This window comes from Gossypium hirsutum, chromosome A07 (assembly GCF_007990345.1).
Source record: "Gossypium hirsutum isolate 1008001.06 chromosome A07, Gossypium_hirsutum_v2.1, whole genome shotgun sequence".
Lineage (NCBI taxonomy): Eukaryota > Viridiplantae > Streptophyta > Magnoliopsida > Malvales > Malvaceae > Gossypium > Gossypium hirsutum.
In genome coordinates, this window is record NC_053430.1 from 89,946,990 (window position 1) to 89,958,729 (window position 11,740).

Here is an 11,740-nt window from a genome sequence, read left to right on the forward strand (position 1 = left end):
AGAACGAGCAAATTGGCTCATTTTAACTGTCTATTAAATGCTTTGATATCACTGACAATTTTTCTTGGTATTATCTTTTCTTTATTCCTATTTAAGATTTTGCTAATGATTTACACCTTTTTAACTTTAGCATCATTTAGTAATTAGGAAATTATGAATAAAATAATTTATTGCAGCATTTAATACGATGCCATTATTATTAAATATATATTTTTAAGTAGCTAATGAGATTTTTTAAGTGAAATAGAATTCAAAAGTGAGTAAATTTGAATTTAGTTCATTATTTAATTTAATGTTTATAATGATTGGTATTTGTTGATGTAATTATAATTTTAAATATATTTATACCACGTATAATGTGTTTAGTTGAGTTGGTGTTACGAATTAATCAGACATAATTAAGTGTGGGCTATATTTTTAAGAGTAAACTCTAGGCAAATATAAAGTACATGGATACAAGTTATGCCTTGTAATGAAAGACTATTCTAAAGCTACTTTGTCTACGAACAAGGAATCTATAAGTAATGCAACTTTGAATCTCATAAAGAGTTCGGTCTTGGTTCAAGTTAACGGTATGCTTAACACATACAAGTCAGATGGGACGTGCGTTTCCAATGACAAACGAGTGAATAATGCATAAGGACATGCCTTTGGGAGGGGAACAACAACTAGAAACAACTGCAAATACAGCTGTAAGTTGGGGAGCAAAATGAAGAATTCATCCTAGGGGCTCAAACATAACACCAAAACAACACTTCAACATATTTTGGGCTTAGAATTGATTGAACCTTAACCATGCTTTGATACCAATAAATGTAAGACCCTACACACAACTCGGACAAAAAATATGAATATAATATGTTATATTGATTATCGAAGTAATCCTAAACAAAACAAATTCAAAATGCACCAATTTTCATGTATAATTAAATTTAAATCCATATGATTTAAAAATAAATTCAAAGATGTCATGCTTCATTGATGATGAAAAAACACCAAATCAGTGAAAATAGGCTTAAGAACAACATTCAAGACCCAAAAGATCAAAACAGGACAATAGGTCACGAGACTTGGGGTATAAGTCTCGATACTAGTAACCTTCGAAGCATAGAAATCAAATTTGTCTACCAACCCTCAATATTTAGGAAGAAATTCTTGATATCTAATGACTAAGTGTCGATACTTGTTCATCCAATCTACAGGAAAAAACAAAACTTTGAATAATTCTCAAGACTTATTCATCTTAGTCTCGAGAATTTAGCCCAAAAATACATAAAATACCATTTCAAGTCATTCTAACTTGCTTCAAAATATGTTCAAACATGTACCAAAGATATGTGAACACATTAAACATATCAATTCAACTACCATGGTAAAATATAATGCATAAAAACATATTACTTAATGTCAAATTTGATTATAAAGTTCACATAAAAGTAAACTATAATGCCATATGTACCAAATATGTATTTACCAACTAGTGTCACTGGTCGTAGGTCAAAGCTTGTGATCATTGCATACAAAATGTCTCATAGAGGTCAACTTATTAAATGGGGCTCATTTAACCCACATGAAATGGTCCAACTCGTGGAATCCATGGAGGAGCCCATCTACTTGAAGCTTTGATGGCACAGTGAAACACTTCAGTCAAACTAGAGTTACCATGGTAAATAGGGTAAATCCTAAAGGGATAAGATGTATAGAGTTTAAATCCCTTAAGACTCTCAATTGTAGATAGGCTCTAATATTGACCGTTGATGTAACTCAGTCTATACCGTTGATTTTAGGGGAGCTCAACTATAAATAAAGACCCCCTCTTCATTTGTATTCATCTCATTATATTTAATTGTTCTTGAGTTAATAATATATCAAGAGCATTTAGTCAAACACTTTGTGTGCATTGTTTCCTTGTAGCTTTCCTAAACTTTTGTTGCTCTTTCTGTTTTGAGTTGCTTTTGCTATATTTTTCGGCACCTTAGAGAAATTCTATGAGAATTCTTACTTTGCGAGAGTTAGGTTGACTTACGCACATTTGGTGCGAAGAAATTGCCTAAAGACGTACGAATTACGAGATGAAAGGACAAGCCCCATGACAGTTGGTATCTAAGCTAAGGTTGCAAATGCACTGTTTGAGATGTCGAAAAGAGTAGACAAGAAAAAGCCAATAGAGACCCGTGAAAGGGCTAGGAAAGCAAGTTGATCGTGGGATATGCTGTCAACTTTAGATGGTAGGGTGGCCAAACTTGGGGGCTCTATGGGTAATGTGAAGGAGACCCTTGAGGCAATTAATGGACATACTATAGAGCTAAAATTAAGGCATGGTCAACTCAAGGACCAAGTGGCAAAGGCTCTCAGTGACAATATGGATTGCAAAGTTTCTTAAATACCATTGTGGGTGAGGTAACTGTGAAGAATAATGCTCTCAAGGATATGGTGCTGGACTTGAAGGAAAAGATTGAGAAGATCAATGGGGAGCTCAATATCTACAAATTCTCTTTTGTTAATAAGGTGTTGGCTACGACACCTATGCTTAAGGTAGATGTCTTGAAGCCGAAAGAGTTCAATGGGATGAGGTCCGCAAAGGATGTGAACAACTTCTTATGAGGGATAAAGTAATATTTCCATGCCAAAGGCATCATGGATGATGCTACTAAGGTGAATATTGCTGCCACATATTTTACTTATGTTTCTTTGTTATGGTGACGTCATAGATCGACAAATGAGAGATGAGGGGGAACCATTATTGGGTCTTGGGAAGAGTTCTATAGAGAATTCAAGGCACAATTTTACCTAGAGTATGCTGAGGACGAGGCTCGAGCTAAGTTGTGTCGGCTTATGCAACAATGTACAGTGAAGGAGTATGTGCAGGAGTTTAGTGAACTCATGCTCCAGATTTTCGATTTGGGTGAGAATGAGGCATTTTTCTTATTCATGGATGGGCTAAAGCCCGTGGGTGAAGCAAGAGTTGCAATGCTGAGGGGTCTAGGAACTTTCCAAAGCTATGATTGTAGGAGAGTCTTTATTTGAGCTTGCTCCAAGGAGAAACAAGTTCAAGTCTTCCAAGCTCAAAGAGAGGGGAAATGATGGGGGAGATGAGGAATGGTCGATCAAGAATAGCAACAACAATGGTGACAATGGGAAACCACCGAATAGGAAGTAGAAGCCCAACAACAAACCAAAGAGGCTAGTGAGGTGCTTCTATTGGGAAGGTCAACATATTGTGAGTGATTGTCCGAAAATGATCCGTGATATCTACTATCGAAAGGAGTTATGAGCGAAATAGAGAATCAATGAGACTTGGTTTGCTTGTATGTTCTATTAAAGCCAAGAGACTTAAAGAGAATGGGAATGAGCTAGTGGAGTGCCTCTTGTGTTATGGTCCACATAGGATGTGGGACTGTCCAGAGCGATCCAAGACTTTCATGATTAGTAAAGAAGTGAAAATAGAGCCAGATAATGAGGCTTTGAAGTTTGGGTCAAAGATATTCAATTTTGCAAAGCGAAGAGGGATCACAAATAGAAACCATCCTAAATTGAGGTGCACGGTGTCGGAATCATCAGTGAAATTCAAAGTGTATTGGCCACCAACAAGTGTAGTGATGGGGCCTTTTTGTACTGAGATCATTTTAGTCGGTAAGGGCATAGTATTTGGGAAAGGCATAGAAAAGGATGAACGATTTAAGTTGATCATCACTAAGATTGGGTTATGAGAAGGTATAATTTACCCTTTATTGGGCTATGAGTTCAACTGTTGTGGAATGATGTTACATACTATAGAAGTTATATACCCAATGTACTGGCTTTCTATTTCTTATCTATTTGAACTCATACTTTCATTTACATCAAAGTATAAGAGTCACACATACATAGTTTATCATCCATTAAGGATTAAGATATATCACACTATGAACGTCACAAGTAAATAAATCCATAAATGGATCTAAGATTTATTCTATTTGGGTCATATATGATTTACTATAAGTCTAGTCAGTCACACCTATGTCTCTATCTTTTATGAGTTATCCGCTTCAATACCCAAGACAATGTATCTCTCCAATTGAACTTAATAGACGGCATGTTAATTTTTTAATCGGTTTGCTCATTTTCGATTAAACTAATGACATGTTAAAATTATCTACTAATATAAGTTGTCATTCCGTATTACAATTTGATTACGTAATATCGTTTAGTGTTAGTTAAATGTTAAATAATCATTAAACTAGTATATTATTTCATTTTTTTATGTGAAAAAATCGTTGACAACAATATAAAAAAAATATTAATGATGCTTTTTAGTGCTATTTATGTCACACGTATCGTTGTCTATGAGTTAATATAAATTGTAAGGTATGGAAGTTACTTATACATTAATTATAATAATAAGTAAATAAAAGAAAACAGTAATCCATGCAAAAGGCAATTTAACTTGGAATGGTAATTATAACACAAGAACTTCCATTCTTAACACAGAATCTTAATAACATATACAAGAAAAAATGGTTTTATAATCGAAGTAAATTCAATTGAGAAACTCAGAGGTGTGCTGCCCCCCACGAACATAAATTAGACTCAAAATGAAGTCTTATTATTAAAATAGCAGAACAAACCCACCTAAGACTGCCAAAACCAGATGACTCCAAATGCTCAACTTCATAACCCTATGAGCAGCTGAATCCGATGGCAAAGCCTTCGACGGAGAACCGCCTTCTTTCGAGTCTGCCGATGGAGAATCAGCAGCTGGGCTAATATCAGGAGCTGGGGATGGTGCAGGCGTTGGAGGTATATCAGTACCAAAGATAGCCTCAGGAAGAAGGACCTTATTCACCTGATATATTGCGACGGGATCGGTCGAATGTACAGCGCTGGCTACTTTTGTTTTGCTCCATCCTGAATCGAGGTGCACAGTGCCGGAATCATCGGTGAAATTCAAAGTGTATTGCCCACCAGCAAGTGTAGTGATAGGGCCTTTTGTACTGAGGTCATTGAAGTCGGCAAGGGCATAGTATTTGGGCAAGGCATGGAAAAGGATGAGCGATTTAAGCTGATCATCACTGAGTTTGGACAATGACGGCTTCTTAAGACCCTTGAACGAATCGTCTTTCGGAACGAAAATTGTAATGCCTTGTTCAGTGTTGTTGGCTTGGTTTTGGAAGGTGTCAATCACTTTAGTTGATTCAAGGTAGTTAAGGAAAGTGTGAAATGGACCAGCCACAGAGAGTAAATAAGTTAGGTTTACGTATTCAGGTGCCGGAGCCGGTGCAGGTGTCGGAGTTGGGGTCATTGCCACCGGAGCCGGTGGAGTAGCCGTTTGCCCATATGTCAAGGAAGAGCACAGGAGCAATGCAGAACAAATTATCATAAAATTCCTGGAAAACTGCATTTTTCCCAGAAATTTGGTATTCGGTCCAAAGTCCTACAAGAATCAAATCCATCACATTATGAACAAAAAACTGATATAAAATTCCCTGAGATCAAAATCCCATTTCACAATCTAGATAAGCAACTTAAAACAGGATGTAGAACAACTGAATTGCAGATGACATAAAAATGTGAATAAAACACAAAACTCAAAAAATTAGAAACGAACAATTTTCAGTTTCTTGAGCTCCTTCAGATGAAGTTGAGCTAACAAAATTCCCCGAGTAATCAAAGTTCAGAACAAAAACCAAGATCAAATCTAATATTCACTTCACATTGAACTTCACACTGGAAGTTCCCTGAAAATCCAAATAACTTCCTCAAGAATCAAGGAGAAAAAAAAAACCAGAAATGTACATCAACAGAAGCTAAAAAAAAAATTCTAGATTTAACTTTAGCATTAAATTAACTTGAAAGAAGCACTAAAGAATGCAACTTTAACAGAAGCAAATTTCAATGAGAGCAGAGAAATGAAGGACAAAAACCTTGCTAAAGAGGGATTTAGAAAGAAAGCTTAATCCTTCGCTGACCAATGTAGCAGATTGGTATAAGCTGGGAGACGCTATATAAAGATGTGTTTTTTTTTTTTGATAATTTTTTATTTTTGCTGGTAATATTTTAAGGGGAAAAAAAAGAAAAAAAAGAGAGAACATGGACCTCATTTAATGTCTCATTCGTATAGATTTTGTGGTTAAGAATTATGTCTTATATTAATTGTCAATAAAACTTTTTAACTTTTTATAGTTAAAATGACGCTTTAACAAATCAAATTAAAATAATATTATCATTCTTTTTATCTGAAATAATAATTTTATCATTCTTATATCTTTATATTTTAAATATTTTATTTATACATTTAATTAATCACGAACACAACAACTCAAATAGATGTATTGTTTTTTAAGCATAATGATTTATTTGTTTTTCGAACTTAAAAAAAATTGTTTTAACTATTTATTTAATTTTTTATCTTTTTTAATTTTTAAATGTATGCTATTTGTCAAATCAACCTAAGCTGAATAAAAATATTAATGTTTGTTAATTTTCAACATGGATGCCATTTTGGCATTTAAATAATTTTTAAAATTTTAAAAATTTAAAAATATATATTTAAATTATTTAAAAATTATAAAAAATGTTTTTTATTTTTTTAATTTTAAAAAAATAATTAATTATCAATGTAACATATATTTAGACTGTCATGTAGATGCCATGTCAACGAAATTAATAAATGTTAACTTCTCCATATTTTTTTGAAGTAATTTGATAAAAAAATATAAATTTAAAACCTAAAAATAACAAAAAAATAAATATAATTATTTTTTTATAAAATTAAAGTGCTAAATAAATTATTATCTCTATTTTTAACCTTTTGGATTGAAAGAGAATGGGGTGATCTTTCCCTTAAAGGAAAATTAACGCATACTTTTTATGTTTTTTTTTTAATTTGACAACTTTTTGAAGGAAAGAGGACATGTTAGGTGGGCTTTCTTAATCACTTTTAAACTAATTAGTATTCTAATCCTTTGAGACACCAACTCTTGTGCTCTTCACCATACTTTATCATCATTTTATTTCTCATCCAAGGTTTTCATACGTCATAAATTGATTTTTTTATATCTAAAATTAGTTAAAAGTAATTAATTGAGTCTCAACTCAGTTAGTTTATACATTATTATTAATGAAAGAAGATGCGAGTTTTAAGTATATTAAAATACATTATCCTCCTATTAATAAATTAGAGAGGGACTATAAATTAATATTGTAATAAATTTGAAATTCCAACTTTACCTTCTAATTTTTTTTAAGCTATGATTTTTTTTGTTTAATATAATAGTTGGTACTTGAATGTGACATTTTTTTCTTAATTTAACACTTTTTCTTTTAAGTTTGTATTTAAACTTTTTGGGGGGTTTAATTTAGTACTTGAATTTGACTTTTTTTCTTAATTTGGTACCTAATTTTTCTTTTGTTTTGGTACTTGTCAAATATTTTACAAATTACTCCAATATATTATCAATGTTATTTTTTATGAAGTAGCAAAAATAATCAACATATGATTAACATGTGACAGATGATATGATATATATATTTTTTATTTTATATGTTCAATTATTTTTAATTTTATTTATTTAATTAATTGTTTTATTAATTGAAAATAATAGATTTCTTTTAATTTGAGGTTTAATTTTTTAATATCAATTCATTAAGCATAGCTCAATAGCTATTTTTTTTAACATAAATTTTTTCTAATACTGATAATATTTTTGTAGCATAACAAAAAAATTTTAACGCCGTTAGTGTTTTGCGTAATTTCTATAACATTTAATAAATTTAGATACTAATTTGAACTTAAAAAAATTTTAGGTATCAAATTAAAAAAAACTGTTAATTCCGATACCAAATTGGGCCTAAAAAATTTTAAGTACCATATTAAAAAAAATCTTAAGTTTAAATACCAAATATTATATTAAGGCATTTTTGCAATTAAAAATAATAATGTCACACAATACCGGGCGTGTGAAAATTTGTTTATTTATCCGAAAACGGGTTCATGTGCAAAAATTCATCGAAGTCTTAAACAAAGCATTAATTTTTGGACAGAATCTGATATTGCCTTTGCACCTAATTTTCACTTATAAAAATGTTTAATAAATTTTTAATTAAACATAATTTGTTGACCATATCTATTCTTTTTGATATAACGCCTAAAATTATAACGCCTAAAATTATTTATAACCTCTTTCTAACCTATAAATTAAAGGATAATGCATTTTAACGTACTCGAACCCACATCTTTCTACATCAATAATAATACTTAAACTAATTGAAGTAATACTCAACAAAAAAATCCTTGAATTAACTTAAATCAACATCATGGATTAATTATCAAACTAATCTATTTGATTACAGACACCCACTTCCTTTTATATTATCATAAATCTTAATCAACAGTAAGATTTGCGTCAATTCGTTAGTCATTAAATGTGTAGCGTCCAAGGTTTAACCAAAGCTTATGCTTCTATAAGTTATTTAAAGCTTATGCATAATTGCATTTACCAAACAATTAATTATAATTTATAAATATGTCATATTTCTAATTTTTTTTATTTAAGAAAAAAAATATGAGAATGGTATAATAACTTATTTAATCCTTTAATTTTAAAAAAATATTTTAGTCTTCTATTTAATTTTTTAATATTTAAACTAACTTTTTTTAAATCACCAAAAATAAATAGAAAAGTTAATGTTTTTTCACTTTGCTGATATGGATACATTAGATTGCTAATAGATGACATGTAAACACTTAATTAGTTTTTTTAAAATTTTTAAAAATTTTAAAAAATAAAATTTATTTTTAAAAGTAAAAAAAAAAGTTTTAAATTTTTTTAAAAAAGTGTCAAAATTATAAAAAAAAATAAAAAATAATTAAATGTTGAGATGTCACATCAACAAAGTTAATAAATATAAAATTTTTTTATTTACTTTAGAGTAGTTTGACAAAAAATATAAATTAAAAAATTTAAAAAAATTATTTTTATAAAATTGAAGTAGCAATAAAATCATTATCCCCATGAGAAATTGTCTCTTACACTCTCGTGGTACTTTTAGACTTCAAACATACATTTTGGTATATTTAAAACAATAAATGAAATATTAGAGCACGTTTGGTTCGCTGTATTGGATTAGAGGTGTATTTGATTGGATTAGAGGTGTAATGGAATAGAGGTGTAATAGCAAATCAACTGTTTGGTTGAATGTAATGGAATAGAGGCGTAATAGTAAAACTGTGTTTGGTTGAATGTAATAGAGGTGTAATAGCATAATGGAGAAAACTAAAATGACCAGAATACCCTTAGCATAAATTTGTTTTGGTAAATGATTATTGTTATTGTTATTTAAATTTTAATAAGATTATTTATTATCAAAAATAAATAATTTAATCATATTTAAACATAATTATTATTTAATATATTTTAATTAAAATATATAATTTAATAAAATTCTTAATAATTAGCAGAAATTTGTTTTGGTAAATTATTTTATTTAAATTTTAATAAGATTAATATCAATAATAAATAATTTAATCATATTTAAACATAATTATTATTAAATATATTTTAATTAAAATATATAATTTAATAAAATTCTTAATAATTAATATTCTTATATGAATTTACTCAAACCATAATATATAATACAATTTGGAGACCTGGATTTGTAGTAATTAAGTCCAATTCATTTCTGTTTTTATCATCTTCAATGACTTGAATCTAATGAATAAATATGAAAAAAATCTGCAAGAGTACAGCAACCACATCTGACATTGGAGTAAAAAAGCTTACTTCATTCATATTATTAAGAAACTAATTACAAGTGCTAATCCAACTACATTAAAGAGGAAAGCTTTCTTCATCAAATATTATTAAAGAACTAATTCCTAATTCCAAAATGCTAATCCAAAAGAAAAAAAGAAAAGAAAGTGACCCAATTCAAGAATCACTAAGTTCAAGAAATTGGTTTCAACACATACATTTTGCATGAATGAGGGTTCAACATTGTTGTAATATTGCCCACAAATCGGTTCTTCAGTGTTTTATGCTGCAAGAGATTCATATATGTGCATGAATAAGTGAACTAAAGCAATGGAAAATGACAGTAGGATATACTATAAAGCTTGTAGCTATAATTTGAGTACCTCCCAAAGGTCCCTAGCTTCAACTACAGTGTTGGGGTCTAGTCCCATATCCTCCCAGAACGCGGTTACAGAATAGCGAACTGAACCCCTATTGAGAATGACAACTACTGTCCTATAGCTGGAAAGTGGCGCAACCCAAATCTGTTACAAGGCACCGAAAAGGTAAGTGACCAATCCGAGCATGTTATATGATCATATGGTTAACCAAAAGGGGTTGTTGCATAGGTTTCACCTCTTCATCACCGTGCATCCTAGCCTTCCTAGCTTGAATACCATAAGAATCTAATGCAGAAGATCACATTAAGTTAAAAAAGTTCGATAACTATTGATGCATTAAAGCGTTTTTGAAGAACTGTACTTCTAATTATGTACCTTGGTTAACAGCAATGACCTCTTTGTTTGAAATGATCTCTATAGTCTCTTGTGTCATATTCCTTATGTCGCAGCCGAGAAGAAGAGGAGCCTGCAATAGCATTCATGTTTTTCAGACCAGATATGCAACATCATGCATATCAACAAGCATAAAAAAGGTGAATATCAATTGTAATACCTTGGAAATAGCCCATAAGCTGAAATGTACTATATATTCATCTTTCGTCATCCCTCCATTCCCGATCTCAAGCATGTCCGGATCTATCGATATAACAAGAATTGTAATCACAAAACATTTAATATGGTTCAAAAAAAATTGCAGAACTAGAAGAAAACTCTAACCATTCCAACCACCGGGCCTTGCATATTGAGCATACAATTCATTTTGATCAGCTCTCGAAATCATACTGCCAGGCAACAAAATATCGTAAGTTATACTCTAGGCCGACTCTAACATCCTCCAAATACGTTAACAAATCTTTACCTTTCCCATGTATCAGTTATGTCACAAGTTGTCCTCCAGCTATTTCCTACATGGAAACCCCATTCAGCAGGGTGCATTTCTCCCCTAAGAAACAAAAAATCAAACACATGGCAAAGTAAAAAAAAAAAAGAATCAGAAAATCGTTACTTAAATTAAAAGCTTAAATCAAACTGTGATTTAGACAGTACCATTCACACAGAGAAAAGAATATGGGGCGGCCAGCCTTCTTCAAAGCTTTAGACATAACAGGATATCTACACGAAAAATTAAAGCAATATATAAGCATATAATATGGCTGCAAATCAAAACAAAGAAGACAACTACACCACCTTTCAATTGGCTTTGATCCATCATGGTGACAGTTATCATACTTCAAATAATCAATACCCTGCATACAAAACAATTATCGCACGAACCAACTTGATTAAGCTTTAGGTTCAATTAAAACAAGGGAAATGATCACTGAAAATCATACCCAGGAAGCAAAGGTTTTAACATCCTGTTCTTCGAAACCGAGTGAACCAGGCAAGGGATATTAAACCCAGAAAAACTTTCGTTAACTAAAACTACAGAAGAGTAAAAGATTCATAACCATGAAATCAGCATTAAACTACTGAAGAATAAAAAGCCACAAGTGCAATTATACAATAATTCCAATGAAATCAGCAACAATTTCATAAAATAAAATAGCAATTTCAACAGAAACTACTGAAGACTAAAGATTCATAACCATGCAAAAATATTTGATAAAAGATTGTCGAACAAAA

At 30.8% G+C, this 11,740-nt stretch overlaps 2 protein-coding genes across 3 annotated transcripts; both read right to left on the bottom strand.

The window, feature by feature from the left end:
• Positions 1 to 4,438: 4,438 nt before the first annotated feature.
• LOC107955735 (fasciclin-like arabinogalactan protein 7) lies at positions 4,439 to 6,051 on the bottom strand. 2 transcript variants are annotated; one of them, XM_041116566.1, is made up of 2 exons: positions 5,904 to 6,051; positions 4,439 to 5,413 (listed from the first exon to the last, which is right to left on the bottom strand). In XM_041116566.1, exon 2 carries the CDS (start codon positions 5,378 to 5,380, stop codon positions 4,589 to 4,591), a length of 792 nt encoding a protein of 263 aa, XP_040972500.1. In that variant the 5' UTR covers positions 5,381 to 5,413; positions 5,904 to 6,051; the 3' UTR covers positions 4,439 to 4,588. The 2 variants fall into 2 exon arrangements, with proteins under 2 accessions (XP_040972500.1, XP_016747033.1); XM_016891544.2 differs by having other exon boundaries at positions 5,588 to 6,000.
• A 3,694-nt stretch (positions 6,052 to 9,745) lies between these two features.
• Positions 9,746 to 11,508, bottom strand: LOC107904285 (alpha-galactosidase 1-like; the record flags this gene model as incomplete). Its single annotated transcript, XM_041074213.1, has 10 exons — positions 9,746 to 10,020; positions 10,118 to 10,258; positions 10,350 to 10,399; positions 10,490 to 10,580; positions 10,668 to 10,750; positions 10,832 to 10,896; positions 10,974 to 11,057; positions 11,162 to 11,227; positions 11,303 to 11,361; positions 11,449 to 11,508. Coding segments are annotated over 10 exons (792 nt in total), but the record flags the coding sequence as incomplete, so codon positions are not given.
• Between the last annotated feature and the right edge of the window lie 232 nt (positions 11,509 to 11,740).